The sequence below is a fragment of the Anopheles funestus genome, chromosome 2RL (genome assembly GCF_943734845.2).
Source record: "Anopheles funestus chromosome 2RL, idAnoFuneDA-416_04, whole genome shotgun sequence".
Lineage (NCBI taxonomy): Eukaryota > Metazoa > Arthropoda > Insecta > Diptera > Culicidae > Anopheles > Anopheles funestus.
The window spans coordinates 28,850,280-28,874,134 of NC_064598.1; the positions used below are offsets into that span (position 1 = coordinate 28,850,280).

General features: G+C 41.6%; 4 protein-coding genes across 5 annotated transcripts in view; 3 read left to right on the top strand and 1 right to left on the bottom strand.

The window, feature by feature from the left end:
* Positions 1-11,347, bottom strand: part of LOC125766534 (uncharacterized) — a 68,282-nt gene extending 56,935 nt beyond the window's left edge. Inside the window, exons 1-2 of one of the 2 annotated variants that reach the window (XM_049432571.1) lie at positions 11,042-11,347; positions 4,195-4,871 (exon numbers count right to left, since the gene is read on the bottom strand). The gene's annotated coding sequence lies outside the window, so the exon portion shown is untranslated. Of the gene's footprint in view, positions 1-4,194; positions 4,887-11,041 lie in introns of both variants that reach the window. The other variant, XM_049432570.1, reaches the window with a different exon arrangement.
* Positions 11,348-13,648: 2,301 nt separating this feature from the next.
* LOC125764805 (uncharacterized) lies at positions 13,649-15,101 on the top strand. Its single transcript, XM_049429393.1, has 5 exons — positions 13,649-13,861; positions 14,001-14,133; positions 14,211-14,471; positions 14,544-14,594; positions 14,666-15,101. Exons 2-5 carry the CDS (start codon positions 14,020-14,022, stop codon positions 14,747-14,749), a joined length of 510 nt encoding a protein of 169 aa, XP_049285350.1. The 5' UTR covers positions 13,649-13,861; positions 14,001-14,019; the 3' UTR covers positions 14,750-15,101.
* Positions 15,102-15,576: 475 nt separating this feature from the next.
* On the top strand, positions 15,577-21,042 carry LOC125765876 (ubiquitin-conjugating enzyme E2-17 kDa). The gene is made up of 3 exons (XM_049431366.1): positions 15,577-16,529; positions 18,530-18,815; positions 18,905-21,042. The coding sequence occupies exons 1-3, from the start codon at positions 16,486-16,488 to the stop codon at positions 19,028-19,030; spliced, it is 456 nt and encodes a 151-aa protein (XP_049287323.1). The 5' UTR covers positions 15,577-16,485; the 3' UTR covers positions 19,031-21,042.
* Positions 21,043-21,388: 346 nt separating this feature from the next.
* LOC125765875 (beclin-1-like protein) lies at positions 21,389-23,273 on the top strand. Its single transcript, XM_049431365.1, has 2 exons — positions 21,389-22,909; positions 22,980-23,273. Exons 1-2 carry the CDS (start codon positions 21,585-21,587, stop codon positions 23,089-23,091), a joined length of 1,437 nt encoding a protein of 478 aa, XP_049287322.1. The 5' UTR covers positions 21,389-21,584; the 3' UTR covers positions 23,092-23,273.
* Positions 23,274-23,855: the final 582 nt, after the last annotated feature.

A 23,855-nucleotide genomic window follows, 5' to 3' on the forward strand; every position in this document is an offset into this window, starting at 1 on the left:
TTTCCGTCCAATATGCTCCAGGACAGCAAGTAGCAGCAAGCGCATGTAAGCAGAGATTACTTCCACGGTGGAACAACGGGTGGAAAATAATTTATTTATTTATTTATTCAAATTTACTATTTATGACTTCGTAATGATTGCATCCGATCTAGTGCTGCCGGTGCATCGTACCGCCAGGCATACGAGTGCACTTTGTCTCATCGACCAAATCGTGTTGTTGATCGAGGCGCACACATTGCCGGGATTTTCCCCCGCCCGGGGGCTCTTGCGCCTCTTGTGGGAATACATGTTCGGTTTACATCCTTTTTCCGTTCCGTTCCTCCAAAAACCCCTTTCCCTTTATGCCGGTTACAAATATAGCTTCTGCACCATTCCAGGGGTAAGTGCCCATTGTTGCACCGTGTGTATGCTTTGGCACCATCTTCCTTAAACCACCTTAGGCCCTGCTAGCCAAATAACCGGAGAGACCGTAGCTGGCGCAATATGCAATTTTATGCAACAGGCATATTTACCGCCTCCATCTTCCACATGGCACAGACGAACGGCACCGCACTTTTCCAAGCCTCTTTGCACTAGACCAACCTGTACGGTCTATGCTGACCTGATGCTGACAAGCATTGCCGAATGGGCATCGTGCAACAGTATCTGCGTGGGCCACAGAAGGCACAAAAACATATACCTGAAGCGGACACCTGAATGTCGCTGACTGTTGCTCCTGGAAGCCTTGCGGGACCGTAAAAGGGCGTCCGTGTAGGCGTGGTACATACACACACTAATGTGGCAAGTGTGGTCCGGCCATAGCCACATTGCCGGCCGGTAAGAATCGGGCACTCAACCCCCGTTCGAACCCCATTCTCAGGGATCTCGTGTTGCAGAGGGTCCGCCGCGAGCAGCAAAGATTGCATTCGGTGTAGATCAACAAAAGCCGCGATTAAAATATACAATCACACACGCGGGTAAGATAGCATGCATCTTCAATGGAACGTCCACATGCACTTTTTTCTTGTTTTGTTTCCTACCCTACTATGGCTCAATAATTTTGTTTATTTTCTTTCAACTGGCGCCCGCTGTTTGTGCATAGGTGTGTTGAGAAAATAACAGATCTGTGCAGATAGTTGCTGCTTGCAAATTGCTAAAGTTTTGCTAAAGAGAATAATAATACCTTTCGCATTTACAATGTAGTCAACAGCTCGGACTACTGGACACTTACACAACTGGAGCTGCATTTCTTTGAACAATAATCAAATCACTAACGAATGCTTGAATCGAGAGTCGATAAACATTCAGAAGCTTTCATAAAAATAAAGTTATTTTATTTTATTTTATTTAGTTATTTTGTTTCAGATTCTGGACATTGAGGAGATTGTTTAAGAAATTCTAGATAAAAAATCAAGCTAACTCATGTTGTTGGAAAGATTTTTTTAAATTATCTTAAAGTATTAGGAACATTCTCCCCGAAATGAGGTTTGGAAATTTTCTACAACAAGTTTACGGTCACACGATCGTTCGGGATCGCTACATGAGTTTGCCGCTGCTCCCGTGCAGACCAACACCGAACTGCACACAAATCGTCCAGATGACACTGACCGCAATAAATAAGGATATTTACCACATGTCTCTATGACCACCCGCCAATCGTCGCATCGGGTCGCCCACCCACATGGTCCACATGGACTGCATTCCACACAGACACACTTAGCGCCTCGGAACACTGTTCCCGTGTGCCGGCAACGCGGTAGCCGACAGTTCCTTTCTGCTTCCTTCACGAAGCCACACAACAGGGGAGGTCTGTAAATAACGTTCTTAGTTAAAGATTTGTCAGCATTACCACGGTCGAACAGACCGCGGCAGCAAACATTGCATTACGAACACACGATCAGTGCAATCAGTGCGGCCGCTTCTAGCTGCTGCTTGGACAAAATGTTGACGAATGGTGCTGCTTCGATGCTGTAGCAGCATCCAAAAGGTGCAATAATCAACTGATATTCAAGTAAGTTAAATGTTTTTCCCCCTGTTGTTCGCTTCCGACACGTGGGAACGCTTAACGGGCATGCTGTTTTTGGCAATACAATATTACAAGAACCACTGAAATATTCACTCTCAGATAGATCTAACTGCCAGGTTAACACACATTAATTTAATGTAAAAAAAATCACCGTTAAATAAACGCTCACACAAATAGCAAGAGGACCGGATCCAGGGGCCAACGATTCGCCAACGACTAAAGAAGGAAGGTAACAAAAAAAATCAACCTCCCGCCACGAGCGCGAACATCTTGTTTTGATCGATATCCATCGGTTTTATTTGCTTACAAGATCTACCCCATGCTCTTGTGGCGAGCTTTCCTTTGATCTGCGTCGGGTGTGACGTTGTTTGATCAACCGGTTATTAATTTCTTTTATGCTTCAAGCTGAGTGAGTGCGCGCTTCATGCGCATGATGCTTAGCTTCTGCTTAGCCATGCTTTCGAATGTCATTCAAATGGAAATTTCTGTCACTATCTGGAGCCGTTGCTCCATGCCCACGTCACGCGGCTCACGGCGCGTAAACAAACATCCTGCTCGTGGGGTTTTTTGGGGTCTCTGTGTATGTTTGTAGGTAGAAAAGCGGAAAGGAATTAGAAGCATAATCCCTTAAATCATTTCGTTCCATAGACCAAATGAACTAACAAGCGAGTCTCAAGCGTCCGTAGAGTTAAACGATGTCGACAAGAGCGAACAAAATGCGAAGCATTATTAACCGAAGGATGTGTGAGATAAATTTCAAACCGTTACAGTTAAGCTTCAACAGAGTTCTGAGAGTAACTTATGAGCGTTTAGAGATTAACTGAAACAGTGGAAAATTATGGCATTTAAAGTAAAAAAAAACAATACTTGATTATTATTTTTATGCAGTTTTCATAACCCAAAATGTTGATGATGTGTAAATATTTATTAAATGAATACTAATGCTTTAACAATGATTAGGCTTTAGTATTGCTGTTCCAGGTTTTCGAGTTGAAGTTTCAATACTTTATCATCCATTCATTCCATCCAGCTTCACATATTTATCACCAATTGAAGAACGTTGTTTTATAGGTTTATAATCTCATTTAGATATGTTTCCCCAACAAAAACCCATTAAAAGCCACTTTTCAAACTGCACAACAGGTCGGAGTGTGCATACAAACATCGAAAGCTACTCAATCAGAGCAGATCAATACTGGAGCGCCGTCCGCTTTGGGGTAATCGTCAATCCTAATCTCCCTTCCATTTGAGTGCATAATGAACTTCCCAAGATGCGATTTAGGCACCCCGCCATTCCCGCTCCCCGTCTTGGACATGGGGATCCCTGAGACGGCACCGATTGATGGCAAACGTGAATGGTGAACGAAACAAAAAAAAACCACGTCCCCATTCGCCTGCACACATACCTACTCCAAAGTCTGGGGTTTGACTGCGAGTTGTTTGCTTGCACCGAAAGAGCGGGATTAAGGGACTCCTTTTTTTTTGGTGTAGCGAAGCAAAGTTGGATAAATAGTTCATTGAGGGAATAGAGGAAAAAAAATAAAACAGAAAGCAATACAGTGGATCCGCACACGAATACTCATCCACCACTGCATTACGGCTACGATCAAACTCGGGAACAAGATCACTGCGAGGTGAGGTCGTTCGTACGGCGAACCTCGAACTCAATCACCACCATTTGAGGACGGTTCCATACACTTCCACGTTCCAGACAAGCGTGCACCCTTTCCTATGATGCAACTCATCATGATCATCGTCATCAGCAAACCCAGACGTCGATCCTCACCGAGACGATGGCTCATGAAAGTCATCTCGGTTCGGTTCAATAGCTCCGTATGTGGCAAACCGTGTTATGCGTCGTCCAAACGTATTCCCGGGCACGAAAGTGGTATGTGCCCGCCAAGAAATGGATCACATAAGCGCACGACGCTCCACGCTACGGCTAAGGTCAGTATTTTTGTGCTGTCTCACGATTAAGCCATTTCGACAATCGTTTCACCCAGCCCGCGAACCTCCCCGTGTGATCGCAAAAGGGCCGGCTGTATGGTTCCGGACCGGCCAGACTTTACCATCGCTTCGAAACCGTGTTGGACAGATCCGGAGACGGGGTCCGATAGTAACGTATCAATTAATATGAATTTTCAATCGTTCCGCCCATAATTGAATATTAAAATTAATTATCCACTTACCGGACACTCTCACCCGGCAACGCCGGGTTGTTTTGTCGGGTGCTTCGGGTTGCTCTAGCTCCAGACGGTACTGTGGTATGTTGTCAGAAAGAGCAAACCGAGGTAGGAAAAATCACCGCACCATCACCGGTGAGAAGAAAATGGCATACACGCGTGCCAGTGCGCCGTTACGTTAAAGATCGCCGCAATGATTCCGATTGCTTCGTACAACAATCCGTAAACGTGAGGAGCACGGTGACGCACTTCCGCAACTTCCAAAGATTTTGCCCGAAACCAGCTCGAACAGGCACAACCGACCACGCCACCAGCACGAAACACGGAACGAAGCTTGTTTGACGTGACTTTTTGAGTGCGGTTTTTGCGCCTACTTTGTTTCACCTTTTTGCACTGCAACACGCGCGATCACTTCGATGATTCGCGCTCACTCACTCGTGGCTCACCGGTGAAAATTTTTCACCATTTCACTCTCATACATTCACACGCACACGATCACTTTGCATGATACTCAATCATAAAATCATCACTAGATCGGCCCACTCATTACACTAACTTATTGCCGGCACTTGGAATTCCCTGTGGGACGATCTGCTACATTCCAAGGGTCACTACCAGAACGAGGTCACTTTTATATTTTTCCTACACACACTACGCCAATGATGATTATTGCCCAAGTTTAGCTGGAATAAAGGGCGCTAGGAGAGAATTTTAGGGCCTCAAAATTAATAATTCTTCACAACAAACACATGGAAGATCACTTTCAACGATAATGCAATAATTAAATTGAATAATATTTTAACACAGTCAATCTTTTTTTAATTTTCAATACTAAAAAATAATATGTATATTTATGTCCCGTTTGAAAATTCTTTACTGTATTCATGCCATTTATTTCTCTATTGATATGATAAATGTTTCTCTTCCAAAATGCTTTGTTACTGTTATAATAAAATCATCATCCTTCCTGTCTCATTATGCATTCCACAAAAATCCATTCAATTTCTTTCTCCTCGTTTCTTGTTTGTTTACCTTTTTGGTTTCCCACAGAAGCTTTAAACACGTTGTCGAATATTGTCGAATCGCGCCCTTTCTTACTTAACCCGGATTAAGCACACGCCACATACATCTCAGCGCCACATTTTTCGCGAACAATTGGATGGAAGCGATACGTAGGCAGAAAACGTGTCTTTGCCCCGAAAAAAAAAAAGCTGCTCACCGTAAGATGGCGGAACAAACAATCGATGGTGCGAAAAGTGTCGAACAAAACATGTTGAAGGACACACAACGAAGACATTTTGCGTTCACACCGTACGAAGACAGTCAGCCGGACAGTTGGCACACAAGGAGTTTAAAGTAATCCCAGCAGATTGGGCCCGACGGAACGGGCGTTGTGGGTTATACAAATAAAAGAAGCATATTAATAATGTATGCATTCGTCAGTCGAAAAAAGGAGGGAAGTCTATCGGGTTGGCAAAAATCAAAAACCCCGGGAAACGTGAGTTCGACCGGCTTCGGTTAAGTGTATTCAATATCCTTCACCTCATCGGCATGATCACCGATCCGGTGACGAGACCAAACTGGGTGAGGGAAGCTGAGAAATTGGCATTAAGTCGAATCGAAATACAAGTGGCAGCGGTGGCACGACTTTCGAACGAGCTGTCCGAACTTCCAGAATGCCACAAAGAAGCGGACGGATAAGTCAGATTCGGTTCCTTGGAGAATGGAGAAGAGGACACTTCAGTGATGAATTAAATCCGGATTGAACGAGCTATCGGGCTAGCGCACTGTCAGGATCGCTTCAGAATCCCCCACCCCTTGCTTTGCCATCAATCGGGCCAATGAGCCAATGAGTTCGCAAACCATCTTTGATCTTGCGCAGCATCTGTTGATCGGGTTTCTGTCTGCGAGGAATCGGCGATTTTTTTTGTTGTTGTTGCTATTTTTGGTAAACTCTTTTCGCACGTCTTTTATCATATCTTACCCGTGGACATGCCTCCAACCCATCCACCGATTCAGGTCGATAGTTTCACCTGGAAGACAAATTCTGGCTGCAGCTTCCGATCCGATGGAAATGATCACCCGTTTGGGACTTTTGGAATTGGCCGATTGAAATTTATATCGCGATCAAGATATCAAACTCCCAGGCTTTCCCGTCACTCTTCATCAACGGAGGGTGTTTTGGTTTGCTGTTTTTGTGCTGATCAGCAGAATGTCATGAATGTACTTAATCGCTTTAACGCACACCTTACTGGCATATCCCCTCTCCTGCCGACCATCGCCCATCACGATTGATTGGCAGCCGTTAGTTTTCACTGAGCTTTTTTTTTTTGCTTTCTTTTGTTGTCTTCAACTTAGGTTTCTCGTTGATATTCTCCCATACTTCATCCGCTTTAACTTCCACATCAACCCGACCCGGCCCGGGTATGCTGCTAATGAGTTGCGGGTGATTATTTAGCACCCAATGGGAAGATTAACTACTACTGCGACCTGCCATGGAAACAACGTACCGTGCACTCCTCCCAGCGGGGGAAAAAATTGGCGGAACTGGCAAGAGACAGAGGGAAAGAAATTGCAACCAAGCGCCAGCCGCGTCAATTGTTTCCGGTTTCCCGCAAAAGCTGAAACCGTTTGTTGAGACGTTTTGGAGGTTAAATTTGGGGCTGCAATTGCTCTACATGATGATGGTGGTAATGATTAGTATTAATGCACCGATCGAAGGAAGGTACTTACATTAAACGGTTGCAAACGATTTTTTGTTATGCAGGTCTTCAAACTTTTTCTTTCATCTCGCAAGTATTCATACACTAGCGCCCACGATTGGTAGGGAATGCAAATGATGCAAACATTATCTATTTTGCTTTCTTCCATTTTGTGGTGCTATAACCTTGGAAGATCTTGACTATTTCTGGCTTTTCTTGCCTTTTTTATTTTCCTGTAGCTGGATATTTAGTATACTACTACCGGGTACTAAGAGAGTTCCCAATACTGTCAAAAAACATTTATCGTTTCTATTTCCAGGCTTAAATCTTCCATCAAGCTCATCACTAATTGATTGCACGATATAAAAACTAAAGATGTGCAAAGTGAGTAAGAGTGAAATAGTGAGCTGAAACGTTGTATTGCTTTAGCTGCCTTAGCTTTTTTTGAGTAATTTTGCAAAATTTTCTAAATTAATGTATTTTAATGCCAATTGGTTAAAATAAGTTTATTTGCAATCAAATAATACTTTGAATACTTTGAAAAGCTTTAAAAATATTTAAAAAAACAAATCTATAAATTTGAAAATCTCCTAAGGCTATAGTCTTAGTTTTTTTTAGGAAATTAGACAAAATTTATAGGATGATTTATTTTCATGTGAATTTGCTGAATAAGTTTCTTTTCACTCAAATAATACTTTAAATAAAAAAAGAATAAAAAAATAAAAAAATTCTAAAAATTTCCTAAGGCCTTAGCTTTATAGCCTTAGCTGTTTTTGCGAAATTTAGCAAATTTTTAAAAAAGATGGATTTAAATGCGAATTTGTTGAAATAAGTTTCTTTTCGCTCAAATAACGCTTTGAATAAAAAAATATTAAAAATTTTGAAAAAATATAAAAAAAATTGAAAATCTTCTTATCAGAGGCGTATCCCATTTCATGTCGTTGCCGATCAGACTAGCCCGCTTGTTCGCTTATCCAGTTTGATAGTTAGGCAGAGCGAACAGTTCATTTGGCTAGTTTGGGTATTATACACAAGTATTCCGTTTCAACTCATGTGTATCAAACGTTTCGTTTCAACTCATTTCTGTTTCAACTCACTCGCACATTTTCGTTTCAATTCACGTATTTACTCTTTCTGCAACTCGACTCATCAGGGCTACATGCTTATACTCATGAACCTTAACTTATACGTTTATGCCGGGTTTTTTTAAGACTCCGAAATGAGTCGAAAGACTCCTAATAACGACTCCTTCACTCTGAATTGACTCACTAAAAAGATTTGATATTCTCATCTCTAACGAAAACGAAGTATTTCCCTTGTACCGTGTTCGCGTCACAAGCTGCCCTGTGCGTCAATAAATACATTTTGACCAGACGTCATCGAAAAGAAATAAAAAAAACACTCACCCTAACTCTTCAATACGACTCAACGCATCGCAATTGCGCAAGCACGTGATCTTTCGATTCTGGTCCGAGTTCCAGACCATACCAATTTTCGGCGAACCACCTTGCTTCGTACGAATTTTCACAACTCCACCCAATTTTCCGCCCAACCACAACCTTCTTATAGGGTACCTCTACCGCGTATCCACATAATTACCGTCCAAGGTTCCACATCCAGGTGGTCAGTAATTACGACGAATAATCAACCCTGTTTTGTGGCCGAGACACCAGACCATCCCACAAAACGAGCGTACGAGCACTCCCTCAAGGCGTTCTCCTAACAGATGAGAAGCACCCAATAACAAAAAAAGGGAGAAGAAAAGTGTTTGAAGTTCGGAAATATTAATTCCACTTCCTTCCGCGAGGCACACCTGGAACTTTCGTACGGAAAAAGGGTCCACCAAATTCGACCTGGGTGCACCCGGATTGTGGTAGTACGTCGCTACCGAAAAAATTAACCACAATTGCAAACCATCCCGGAGGAGAAGATACAACAACAAAAAAATCCCCCTGGAATGATGCTGGATCTGTTTTTGCCGCGTGGAACGTGTTTTTTTTTGTGGCAAAGGTCTTCTCTTGCCCGGTTGTACGACGATCGAGGCAGGTAAATGGTGAAGGTGGTGATTTGCTTCTGTGTTTCGTCTCTGTGTGTTGTGTTTTTTTTTTCGGGTTCATTTCACGTAGTTACCCATCAATTCCAAACCGCAACAGCACTGACGGTCACAATGTGCTGACGAATGAGATCAACCCAGATTCGGTTTCGTCTACGTGGAAAATTTTCATTCTTTCCCCGCCAAAAACCCCTCCCGGGGTTTTGTTTTGCCTTTTGAATGTTTGTAGTTTTATGGCTTCTAGCAGTGTTGGCCCTGTACAGCTTATGTTACACTGCTGATATTACGTTTTAAGTAGTTTAGGTTCAATGGGTATGCATGGAACCAACTGGTTTGCGAAGGACATTAGTATGAGCGTTGGTTTTTGGTGAAGCAAAAATAAGTTTTTAAAATTCCATCTTTTCAGATAAAAACTTTCAAGCTGATAATTTAATTTCACAATTTTTCACCACATAAAAGTACAATTTAATTAAAAAAAATAAACGAAACGTAATTTTCAAGATTGATTTTTGCAACTCGCAAAACCGATCGTTCCACCCATATGTATGCGCCGTGCTCTAATAAATCCTTGGCGACAACCTGGCAGACACCAACGCCGTTGGTGGAAAATGCACCTCAACACCACAACACAGTATTTAGCTCGCGTGTGAATTATACGCGAACTGGTTCATTTGCCTTCACGCAAAACCACATCGCAATTGGCTGGTAGACAGAATGGATAAGAATGGCCCATCAGTAAATGCTCCCAAGGTAACGATCACCAGCATCATCATCATCATCAAAGTCACCAGCTTTCCAACTCCATTTGTACTTCTCTCAAAGCACGTTTCTTTCGTGTTTTTTTTCACATCGAACTGTACACCGTGGCGGGAATAAATTCGGTACAACACGAAAATAACAAGAACTCCAAACCTCCCGCGCCGACAGCAGCATTTGGGAGCCCCCGGAAAGAAACTACATCAACAACGGACGCGAACTGATGCAGTTACCTTTAACCAGCCAGCAACGATGTAAGCAACCGACAGAGAGAGAGAACGAAACCGAGGAACTTGAGCCAGCGCGTACCGACTCGGTGCACTACATAAATCTTAACCGACGGCGAAAAAGATGCTGCCCTGCCGTTTTTTTTTCCTTCATCCACCGATGCTGTGCGACACACAGCGCGTCTCGCGAGACTGTCGTCCTCGGTGCATGCTATCAAGAACGGAAAGGGGCGGATTTGGATGGATCTGCAGCATGCCGGGCAAAACCCCGGGAAGGGTGGGCACCATGCAGGCAGGACAGGTCGATTGTTTCACTTTTATTTTACGGCACGGGAATCGTTTGAGCTCGTTTTAAACATTTTTTTCTCTTCACCCTGATTTCGACGTTTTTGTTTTCGTGTGCTTTGTTTCGTTGTTTTAGTTGTTTCATCATTGGATAGATCCAATTCTTGTCTTCGTTTCTTTAGTTTGTGTTTTTTTTTTGTTTTGCTCGACCTGTGAAGGAAAAGCGTGGTGGTTTTCTCTTTTCCGGCTTGTTTCTTTTTTCCACCACAACACTGGCAAAAGTTTGCGCGATAGTAGACTTAATGCTACCACGAGTCGAGAAGAGGAATGATTTTTACCAAAAAAAACAAAAAAAATTAAATAATGTTACATTTATGACTTTCCGCTCGGGATAAGATCACTCTTTACGTTACACAAAACCCATCAAAAATCACGTCTCGTTCTTCACTACACTATCACTAATCCGGCGATAAGATCCTTTTGTCAAAACGGGATACGTTTTAATTGCTTTTACACCTCGCAAGCCGTACAAACATTTATATCCACCTCCGCCCCGGTTTAGACACTTTGCAAATCACCGCACAGCGATCTGATCGCACCACCCTTGTCGAAAATAAGTACACACCAAAACATGCACGTAGATAACCGCACACCGTACACACCACATAATTTACAATTAACGACCAACGTGCACATTCTCGCCGATGAGTACACCGCACCGCAAGGTTTGAGCCACCGGTGCGCGATCGACGCGAGGATTTTTTTTTTGAATTTTTCGTGTAGAAAAACGTCTTCACCCACTATCTTCGGATCGAAGCAATTTTACGTACCTTAGCGAATGCGTGATATTTTTATTTGTTATGTTTCGATTTTTGTGTGCCCGTGCGTACTGCGGGAACCGAAAAAAACACCAATCAGTGCCGGAACAGAACACGGCAGAACCCGGCAGAAGCTGTGTCGGCAAAAACGGCACCGAACACACCGATCCGATCGGATGGACCGTTTTGGGGAGGGTTTTTCTTTCTGTTTTTGCGACGGGGGTGGAAAAGTGACGAGAAAGAGAGAGAGATGACCCGGCATCTGACCGGACCCGTAACATACGCCTAACCAACCGCGAAGAAACGTTCGATAAAACTGAGCCACTCTGGTCGCGCTGAGCTGGTTGGGAACATAAGCGCAGCATTTTAGTTTTGCTCGCGAGATCACTTTTTCAAAAGCCGCGAGGTTCGTCGTCTCTTTACGCTCGCGGAGTTACATTCGTGCAGGGTTCGTTGTTTGGTTTTAAAACAAGAGACAAACTAGTGAAAAATATTTATTTGATTGAATTTTACAAATATATTTATATTTTTTTAAAACAATAATTTGTACTGCAAGATCGATCATTTGCAATCATCGAGATTATCTTTCATATGAAACGTATTCTAATGATTCAGAAATTACCAAGAAAACCCCTGCCACGATGCTTGAGAAAGAGAGCATTGAAAGAGAAAAAACTGCTCAACCACGATCAGTATACAACCTGCTTAACAAACGCGTTTCAGTTCACACTCTTTGCAGCTCAACTTCCTCTACCCGTGCTGGTAGAAAAAATAAAATGCATCTCAAAAGTGCATCACCATTCTGCAGCATGAGTAAGCCGCTTAGAATCTTTTTTTTCCGCTCGGCATGCTCGTTCTACATCGGATGCTCTCGTTTGGCCAAGTTTATGGTGGTATTGAATGATCTTCAAACCACTGTTTAGAGCAGCATAAAAATATATGCTTCTGAACACATATTTTCCGGAGTTTTACAAATTTAAGTGAAAACATATGAACAAAAATGCCATCTTATCGAGAAGAAATGAAATAGAAATGGTTGGATTGTAGTAAAATATTAAATGGATTCATATACGACGTTATCAAACTTCACAACTCTATCAAACGTGTGGGTAGCACTCACTCATCTACATAAAAAAGTTTTTAATTCTTAAAAGGATTATAGATTAATGTGATCTAGTGCTTGTGATCACGATCATTACTATGCAAATGAGTTGCAGCAAAGATAAACAGACGACGACGGACATCAACAGTTGAACAAGAATAAAATGTGTTACATCTTTTCAAAGTAGAAACGTAGATCAGATGCGTTGTAGAAAGAGATTCTTTTATATTAAAATTTGTTATTAACAAATTCTTAAATCCACGATCATCCATCTTAGCAGTATTGTCCTCTATGCGATTGGTTCGTAAGAGGATTTGTACCAAAATTATGTCAATCTTTAGCTACAGTAAATCTCACCGAAGGTTTTTTTTCTCCCTGCTTTTACGCCCCAAACCTAACCCAAACGCCATGAATGGCAAGTAGAAAGAAAGAAATGTGCAAAAAAATATACTCCAACAACCGTATCATTATGAGTTCCATTTTTGGGTTCGCGAGAGCGAGGTAAAGATGGCAGCCCGCTGGCCATGTGCTGCCGTTCCACACCATGCGGCGGGTCTAAATGGAGGACGGAATTTCGTTTACGATAATGACCGTGCGCTAACCAGTGCTTAAGATCTGTTCGCGCAGACTTCCAATATTTAAATTACTTCCCACTCTGGTCCCGTCACGTGGTCAGCGTGCAGAGGCGACATGGGACATGCACACCGATTAGTCCGATGGGATGGGTAGAGGTTTCACCTCGAATGGTTCGAAACGCTTCTAAAATCTATCCCAATTGATTGCTCAAAACCTTTGCCTTAGTTTTGGGGCAGTGATGTGCGATAGTTGCCGTTTGTTTTCGTGTACCGTGTGTCTAGCTTTTTGGGATTGAATGGCGCGTGACTTTGTAACCGCACAAAGGAAGTTAATAAAAACAAACCCTTCCATAGATAAAAGTGTTCCATCACACCTTCAACAGTAGCACAGTTTGTAAGAGCTGGAATTGGATCGAAGCTGAGCTGACTTATTCTAAAAGGGGTTCGTTTGGAATGTTGCATCCGCCTACATGCAATGGTTGGGACTCCAAAACGCATTCAAATTAAATATAGCTTACCAAAGACAAAACTGTGCCAGAGCTGATTTAGAATAAAATGAGAAAAGCACCGTACTAAAACCTGTGAAACTTTATGGCATTTGGAAACCGAGTGAGTGCGTCGTACATTGTATTATTTTAGTTGCAACACTTAATTCAATTAAATTATTGTGAATGTTTTTTAGCAATTACTACAAATAATTAAAAAAATACCACAAAACATTCCTCACCAATAAAAACATTTTTATGAAACGCACGTGTAGTTTTACAATAAAGACATCCATTCATTTCTACACTTTTTTAAAAAAAAAACATAATAAACTAGGTACTGAAGATTTTATAAAAAAATATGAAGAAAACCGTGATTTTGAATTATAAAAACATAAATACCATTGTGATGGCAGATCAAATTCAAAATTTAATTTTATGGTTTCCTACCCCCTGCGCGTCGCGCTATGCTGAACTGTCAAAACTCTGACAGCTTCAATACAGTTTGATTGTTTGTTTGCGTTGTGCTTTCTACTCCTGTAATTACGATTGTTTTGTTGCAAAATACAAATTTTACCGCACAAACTCGTGATCCCTGTTCAAGAACTAAACTTTTCTGCTTGGTGGTAACGGGATATTAGTAACTTAATAATACATTCCTTTGCTTTTGGTAAGTGTTCCACATTGCTGTACGTGCCATGGGCGTGCCTTTTGATTACCATCAAGCTTAATGACGTCTGGCGCTTCAGCGGGGGGTGATTATTTTCAAACAAAACGTATGAAGTAAAATTTACCGTTTTTACATTTAGCTCTAGAAACAGTAACATCATGGTTTGGCTAGAATCCTGTTGGTCTCCATTTATTTGGACAAATTCCGTTAAATCCGGAAGCTATGCCGTAGCCGCGTACACTGTCGCCGTTTCGATCGTGTTGATAACGATGGTAAGCAAAACGCTGTGTGTGAAGTGAACTTTCCTCTAAAACCAATATCATATCAATTGTTTCCTTATATTTTGTAGACAACGTACAACCTGCTGGGAGGAGATTCATCTCAGCTATATTCGCCTCTGTTTGAGACCGACATACGCGACTCCATGCAGGTTGTTGGAGGATTTTTCATTTGCTACTTCATTCTGCTCATATTGTCGGCGGGAGGAGTATGCTATTCATTGAAAACCACAACCCGTGGTTGGATGTTGCCCTGGCTGTCGCTGTTTGGAATAGCCATTCTATTCCAGCTTGTTTTCGGCTTGTGGTTGATTGGAGGCTATTACATTTACGTGAGTAATGTCTCTCTCGCCCTCTGTTCATAATTATCTATTATTTATTCACATTTCGACTCTTATCAACAGTTGCAGCAGACTCTATCGAGCCTGATCCTTTGGGTGTGGATGGCCTACAATGTAAGTAAAGCAATACGATCATACGCGTCAATTCGTTGGATTAACTTTTACTTTCCTTCCTTTTCACACAGATTTATTGTTGGATGTGCGTTTACTCGCAGTATCAAATATTTGAAAATATGCAATCACCAAACATCGAGCTTCTAATGCCTTGAGCAAAGCAAACCACGTATACGACCGTGGGTAGAATCTACAAAATGACCTCACTTTTATAACTTTGAACATCAACATTCCAGTAAGAACACTCGAGTATTTGCATGTTGTGTATTAAAAACATGCTTTACATTCCTTTTCCGAATCTTTTAATATTTTTATATGAATATTTTAATCATTCCGTTTACGAAGGTACAAAACGTATTAGGAATATATTATTCAACTTTAAGCATTTGACGTATTAAAAAGTACTATGTAGTTTAGGACTAGAAGGCAGACTGAGGGAAACACGAACCGTCCAAGTAGCGAAACATACATAATCTTGCAAAATAAAGTTATTTTATAAAGAAAAAACTTAAGTACATGATATTGTTCAAGTGTGTCCAAAACATTGAAATGATTTATTAGATAATTTGTCAGAATGAAGAAAGATTTTTCTTGCACTCAACCTATTTTGTTTTCAGAATATGAAATCCTATCAACTAATATACACAAATTCATAACTTAAGTGAAATATTAGGTAACGATAATATTCAAAATTGTGTATTCTTCTCCACAAAAAGAAATCAGTTTTTATAACTTTCGGTTTACTGTTTCTGCATATTCTCGCAAATCATTTACAACATTACTTAGTAGGTTAATTAAACAATTTAAAATATTTACAGCATCATAAGATCAGTTGTAAACTAGCGGTGAAATATTATCGTAAAAATTTGTAAAAGAAATTCTTGATCTCGTATGTCAAAATCCGCATGCGGTAGGTAGCTGTCATATCATCAAACCCAGCTTGTCAAACATAGTTTCCAATATGGCTTCGCATGAAAAGCGATGAGAGCATCACCTTTTTCCCCTGCACATTGTGGCTGCAAAAAAACACATCTCACTTGGCAAACAATTTACGCGTTTGGGTTTTACGCGAGAATTGGGTGGATTGATTGATTATCAGCTCGCATCTGCCTTGTGGCGAATGCGTGTACACATTGTGATATTTAGTGTTTAGAAAAAATCAAGTGTATAGTAAATTTTCGGAACAGTGCAGCTGAGAGCTGAGAGAGGTGTACATGCAAGTGTGGCATATATGACGACGGGTCAAAGAAATTCAAGCTGGTAAGCGCTGCGACGGCAATTGGGGCCCCCCCTCTTCATCGGTTGGACATTGACTCCTGATGCGTGTATCCGTCTCGTCCGTGTGATCGTTTTCTGTTCATAATTTCCTTCAATCGGTAGAAGACTTTCTTCCTTTTTTCGGCTTTGTGTTGTGCGCGAAAGCTCTCCGCGAGTGTGTCAGTGTTTTTGCGCTGGTTGTCCGAACACAAAAGCCAGTGCTTACATAAAACGAAAACCCCGTATATCTCGCCAGCAAGTGCACGAAAATAAGATTCGCTGGTTCCGTCGTAGCGGAACAAGCAGACGGAAAAAGGAACCTGCGGCCACCCTGTTTCAACTTTCTCCTCCGTCCTCCGACCAGCCCGCAGGAGGATTTCAACGGAGGCCTCACCTAAATAGGAAGAAAACTTCCGAAGAGGCAGACTAATACGTTTGCTAAGACACGTGAGCGAAAGAGACGGAAAGAGACTGTTCGAGAAGCAGCAGCAGAGTAGCGCCGAACCGGAAAAGAAACACAGCACCACACATATCTAAGCAACAGTTCGAATAGAAGGCCTGTTTTTCGACAAAACAAAGATCCTGCTGGATAATCCCTAGGTTGCCAGTACCGTAGGCCAACCCCGTCCAGAAAATGTCCACTCCAGCTCGCAGACGTTTGATGAGAGATTTCAAAAGGTAATTTGCACTATGTGTCTCGATGTGCATGGGTTTTTTTTATTTTGTTCCCTACTGGTTGCTACTGGTTGACGCAATGAATCAGCTCGTCAAATGTGGAAGGAAAAAAACACAACAAGCAAATAGGACAAACGTTTGAAATAGTGTCAGATGGTTTGGTGCGTGCACCGAAAGGAAATGTTTTTTTTTGCTTTCCACATTTGTCAAGCCTGACTATGTAGAGATGAATTAGTCTTGCCACACGAAACAAACTACGTTCGACCGTTGTCATAGCAGTGTCAACGCTTATTATCTAAGTCTGCTACAGCCTGAAAACTTAATCTACTTCGCTCGAAATGTATGTGTGTTACAAACAGTCCCACGGTACTACTGAGCAAATCCTTATTGCTTCAATAGAGACACACTGCCACACTGCTTCCAAGGAAGGATTCGATCCAACACCGTGTGTACCCCGTGTACTTTAGGGGTGATAAAAATATCTAGACACCATCACACAGTCAAGCGAACGCAAACCACCAAAGAATGGTGCGACCTTGTAGTAACGGTTGTTGATTTTTTTTTACAAAAGGATGCCCTTGGGTTGGGCAAATGAACGACCAGCGGTAGTACATCATCGCAGCAAACGGATGAAACAATGCACTCTGGTGATGCGTTGTGTATTTCCCACAGTAGCAGCTGTTCAATCGTCACAATTAAAGGATTTTTATTTCGTTGTTTATTACAACGAAGCAACAAATTGAGTTGTTACTGTTTTAACTTGCCGTTTGAAGCACTTGCTCCTCGGCAGGAGCAGTATTTGCATCAATGAAAGGATTCCTGCTTAAAATCCATTTTCTTTCTAGATACAAAGCGACATCGGAAGATGGAAAATCTTTGTGAAGTCCGTTGTCTCCCCACCATACACTGAGGAGCTGTAATCCATTTTGGCAAAGACACACTGACACAAAAAAAACCGAACTTATTTCGGCACGCTTTGGCGTGATCTTGGGTGAGCATCAGACGCAGGGGTGCATGCCTGAGTCAAGGAAATATGATGACGCGCTATACTAGCCTTCCCACTCACTGAGTAGCAAATCCGCTACCGTCCGTAAAGAATGACCAAAGCCGACGACCGAACACATCTTTGCAGATTCACTCTCACCTTTCAGACAGAGCGCGGTGAGCTGATGAGTACTGGCTGGCTCACATGGACGCTACGAAAAAGTTTATTTTTGTAGTTTTTAACACACAGACCTGTGAGCACGGGCGTATGGCCAGAAGTAGAAGGGCAAATTATTCCGAGGGAAATGTACAATGACGCTAAGAGGGAAATTTTTCTGTTGTACACAAGAGGATGATTGTACTAAGAGCAAACACAAATAGCAAAAGAAAGCTGCTGGACAGGATAAACACATTTTACTGAATATGATAATAGATGAGATATTTTCTATTCTTCTGTTTACAATTGCTTTATTTCATCTCGGGTTAAAGGCGTTTACTGTTCGGAATAAAAAAAATTTTGGTTATTGTTTCATTACGCAACTTATCCTAAAATTGATTATTTCGAACAGATTATCATCACACCCGGAATGTGGTGGCACAAGCTACTTTGTTTACATTCCTGTGTGATCTTGATACGATCAGAATGTCGATGTTGCTTATCGGTCGAGAGCTGTGGAAGTGTGTTGCAGTTAGTACAGCGCCTCGATGCTGTCCGCCTCAGATTTCAAGTTCAATCTCTATCAATGGACAATGTGGTTGCCTTGAATGTTGACTGATTGACTGGAATGGGTAGCTTCATTGATACTGTGTCAAGGAACAGCTTCACTCACTGACGCCCTCTTCATTGGTCCGTACATTCCATACTTGATTGCATATTTGCATGGGGTTGATAGTGTCCTATACTCATTCTTACTCCTTTCGGTGGTTAATTGCATCACTATTGTGCAACCTCAAAAAGGGAACAAAAATCATTCCGGAACATATACACTAATACATTGATCTCATGATCTCTCTTTTAGGCTTCAGGAAGATCCACCAACCGGTGTGTCCGGTGCACCGACCGATAATAATATTATGATCTGGAATGCTGTGATTTTCGGACCACACGACACACCTTTCGAGGATGGTACGTTTAAGCTAACGATAGAATTCACCGAGGAGTACCCCAACAAACCGCCAACCGTGAGGTTCGTGTCGAAGATGTTTCATCCGAATGTATACGCCGACGGAGGAATTTGTCTGGATATATTGCAGAATAGATGGAGCCCCACATACGACGTGTCGGCCATTTTAACATCAATTCAGGTAAAAAGGAGATGCTCCTTTTGCGCAGAAAACGGCAAAAACACTCACGGTGGCTCGTTTTTTTTTTGTTCGCTTCCTTCCCATTACAGTCGTTATTGAGCGATCCCAATCCAAACTCGCCGGCCAATTCGATGGCAGCGCAGCTCTACAAAGAAAACCGCCGGGAATACGAGAAACGAGTGAAAGCCTGCGTTGAGCAGAGTTTTATCGACTAGCCCCGTTCCCGTTGCTGTCTTTGTCCTAACCGTCTTCGCTCTCGTTGTCGTAACCATCAGCAACGCCGTCATCGTGCCGCCTATCGCTTTGAACCGGTGTACCGAGATCATCGCTGTACGTTGTTCGATGTCACCGTGTATGGTACAGTGGCCACATCACTGGATTTCCTTATACTACACAATATCCAGCATTACGGGCAGATGATACATCGGTAACTTTTTTTTTCGGCAATTCCATGCTGCTTATCACATGGCACCCTCAGCAGTAGCAGCGCGTTCCTATCGATCGATGCTTTCAAGTGAGTGCAGTCATCAGCGCAGTTTCGAACGACCAGGCAAAGGCGGAACGTAAGATCGATCGTAGGGACATTTGCGAGATTCCAAAACGTGTACAGTTCATAAGGGCAATGTGTGAGTAATGATTATTCAGCATATACTTACGTCCGTTTATCTTTAGGTCCTGTTGGGATTGATTTATTAAGCAACATTTTTCACATTTGAAGTGAAGTAAAATTTGAAACCATACAGTTTATCAAATTAGCAAACCTGCTTAAATCGTGAATCAGAACATGTACGTACCGAACGGGGAAGAAAAAAGAAAATAGAATACTATCTGTTAAATCAATCTCGGTCGATGTTAGTACACAGCTGCTTGCCCGTTTCCTTTACTTTAGTCTTTCTGTTTCTACTGTTCATGCCAGCTGTAATTAAGCTATGTTCATGGAAGCGATAAATGATGAAATTGTGCATCTTTTCCTTCTGTTATCGCGGTAGGAACCGATCCGATGCGTAATCCTGTTTGTGCGTAACATGTGTTAGCATACTTCTTAAACCACACAACAACCGTACAACTGAAGCAAATGTAAGTGAAAAAGTGTATGCCTATATGTGAATCGAGGATAAAACATAGAAGAATTCATTAAAACTAAGTTTATGTGAAAAGAAATCGTTCTATAACAAATCTTGCATATGGAATAAATGGCGTTTAGGTGAAGCGTGTGTTTACAAGCAAGTATCGTAACCATAGTCTTCTACAAAATTAACTACACTGTACACGTTTGTAACATCTGCAAAAATATGTTGCAAATGACGATGACGGTAAAGGTCATCAACATTGTGCATAATTTTACTCCCATCAGATTCTTCCTAATTGTCTCATTTTGTCGGTCTGCCTTATCCCTTTCCTGATTGATTGATGCCTATAGTTCAGTCTAAAATCATAGTGACTTGAATAATCAACCGTGTGCGTATAAAAGGCATGACTCAGTCGAAATTTTACCACAGACCACACGTGTGGATGAGTCTATATAGGGTTGAAATCCCATCTGCAATACTTCTTTTGTTTTGCTGGTTAAATTTCTCTCTAATACACAATGATGAATCACCGGCCCGATAAGGCCAGCAAAGTTGCAAAAACAAACAAACAAAAACTACTGCACACAGATTATACTTACTGGGAAGTAACAACCGCTTCGACGATAAGTAGATACGGCGTAGCGGAGGAGCAGTAAAGGTTCGCGCAAAATGTGTTGCTGAGAAGGATATGTTATGGTGAAATATTATAATAATATGTAAGCATATTATAAACACTGTCGCGAAAACACTCGACCGAACAAACCAGGGAAAGATAGCAATGAAAGCTCCGAGCGGGTTCATATAAAAATTTAATTATTACATTAAACAAACATGCAAAACAAAGGAACGCTACTCCAAAACTATTGGAACTCATACATGAACTCGACCTGATAATGTGTAATAATAATAATAATAATTAATCAAACGAAATTTAAGCAAAAATACTGAGCTAGGGAAGAAGGGAAATATGAAGCAACGTGTAATGCGCATACAATTAGCTGGTGAATGAAATATGCGTACAAGAGCACAGTAAGGGAAAGTGAAGCAACATATAAATCTTAATAGCAATTGTATGTGAAAGCAGCCGCTGGATACCAGAAGCCAGGAAATTATAACGAAACTAAACAAAGAAGAATAAAGCGTATAAAACCTTAGAACATTGCGCGGGTGTTTTGTGACAACAAATTACAAATAAAAAAAAATTAATCTGTCCTAGCTACGGGTGAGGTAGTTCAATTTTTGACCCTCCCTTGTGTGCAAAGACAATGGAGAAGCCGCAATAATTATGAGCTTCTATGAGTTGTACGATGAACTCACAATCGTACGGCGAATTAGACTTGCCAGGCTCCGGTTGGTTGTACATGCCATTCGAATGACACCCGACGACCCAGTCCGTCTTTCCTTATAGGTCAACCGCATGTACACAGGAGGAATCGTGGCAAATTGAGGCGGATGCGATGGCGCAGCTGCGTCCGCCAGACAGGTTCGGATATTGAAGTGGCCGACGGCCAAGACCGTGAACCGGTTAACTGCTAAGAAAGTAGTTAAAGTGTAGTAACTTTAAGGTGCACGATCTGGCCCATCTTGGGCTAATAATTCCATTCAGAATTCGTTAATTTAATTTTGGTGGAAACTTTAAGCAGAAGTACTCAACGATAGGTTATAAGCACAGCTTGTCTTTGTTTTGATCTGAAGGAAAATGTCAAAACGAAACAACATATCAAAAACATTGTCATTGGCAGAAGAAATTACAAGAGAAAATCGTAACAAAAAGATTCTGTTGCAAAATAAGAAAAGTGCGTATAGTTTTGATAGTTTTTTGTACACTTTAATTCAGCTTAAGAAAGGCAAAGCATCGTCAACAATGAATGACGCAAAAGTGAGCGTCAGCTTTTCCTGCCAGCGCTGTCTGCAGCCTATCCATGTCGATGATACATTTGCCAGCCTTGGTGAGCATACGCTGGCGGAGCTTGCACTACCGATAAATTCTCACCTGGAGATTGACCTGGAATCGCAATCAGCCAGCTTCGATCACTTTGTGCCACCTTTTCGTGTGACCGAATCGACGAACGACACGAATGGATTCATGCTACTGTCCGACGGTCCAGACAAAGAATCGCTCGGACACAGTTTGCGCGTTAAGGCGGAGCTGTTTGATGCCCTGTCGAACAATTCGGAAATAGATCATCCACTTTGCGACGAGTGCACCGATACGCTGTTGGAGTTGATGGACAAGCAGCTCAAAATTGCCGAAGACGAATGGAACGATTATAACAACTACCTGAAAAAGTTAGAAATGACGGACGATGTGCCAAACATTGAAGAGCTAGAGCAGGAACTGGCAGGGCTGAAGGTGGATGAAACGCGTCTGCTCGAGGAGTTAAGTAATCTCTCACGCGAGGAGCAATCTATACGGCAAGCAGTCGAGGAACAGGAGAAGGAAAAGCAAAGGCTCGAACGTGAAGAAAACAAATACTGGCGTGAATATACCAAGCATCGCCGAGACGTAATAACCACTGAGGACGAGTTTCGTTCGCTCGAATGTCAGATGGCGTACGCTCAGAGCCAGCTGGAAAAGTTGAAGAAAACGAACGTATTCAACGCTACCTTCCACATTTGGCACTCGGGACACTTTGGTACGATAAACAACTTTCGCCTTGGGCGGCTTCCATCGGCACCGGTCGATTGGTCGGAAATCAATGCTGCCTGGGGTCAAACCTGTCTGTTGCTGTCTGCACTAGCGCGCAAGCTGAACTTCAACTTTAAGCAGTACCGGCTGGTGCCATACGGTAATCATTCCTACGTAGAGGTGCTAGGCGAAGGCAAAGAGTTACCACTGTATGGCAACGGAGGTTTCCGTTTTCTGTGGGACTCCAAGTACGATGCGGCAATGGTCGCATTTCTGGATTGCTTACAACAATTTAAGGAAGAAATCGTCCGAAGGGATCCTGATTTTTGCTTACCATACTTGATGGAGAAAGGCAAAATCGAAGACGCGTCGACGGGAAGCAGCTTTTCTATCAAGTAAGAAAAAAAAATATATATTAAACATAAAGTAATTCAAAAATTCTCCTCAAACAATCTTACCTTGCAGAATTCAATTCAACTCCGAGGAGCAATGGACCAAAGCGTTGAAATATTTGTTGACGAATCTGAAATGGGTACTCACGTGGGTATCGTCCCAGTTCACCGAGGACAAACGGTAGAATTTAAACACCCCTGAACTTGAGCAACTGCTGAGCAAATTGCAGAAGTGTCGTGATATTATTGCGTTCGTAAGAAGATGTAGTACGCATAGTTTATGCAGAATACATTCGCTATGTATTATATAACTCTTTGTTGCGTTGCCACTGAATAAAATAAAGTATAAATTATAGTTTCATTAAAATATCGCCGTATAACAATTATCGACTGTGCAGCACGCATCAAATTGACGCACAGTGGTTTATCACATAAAAATACCGGTATTTTCGGAGCAAATCAAATGTCGTAAAATTACCAGCCGAAGGTAATTTTTATATTGGCTAATTTTGTTTTACTTTTCTTTTCGATCGATAATAAGATGAATTTCAAATTATTTTAATTAAAAAGTTTTCAGCATTTAATCTTTTATTTTTTACTATCTAAGACTCCGGTTACATAATACAAGTTCTCATGGAAAATGTTTTTTTATTGGGCTTTTTATAATTTACGTTTTATTAATACTCAGAAAGTGTCTCTGTTATATTAGCAATTTAAAAAAAAATCTGTAACTAAATATGTTTAAAAAGCGAAATGAATACGAATATTTGGACAACGCAAATAACGTTAACTACAATATATTTTGTATTGCAGCATTTTAAATAAAATCATTCCATTTTCAATACATAAACATCAAAATCATTAAATATGCAGTTGATTAATCTTAATGTACTCTCTTTGCGATTTGCAATACGCAATCGTGCCAAAAATATGTGCTGATACGTTTCGC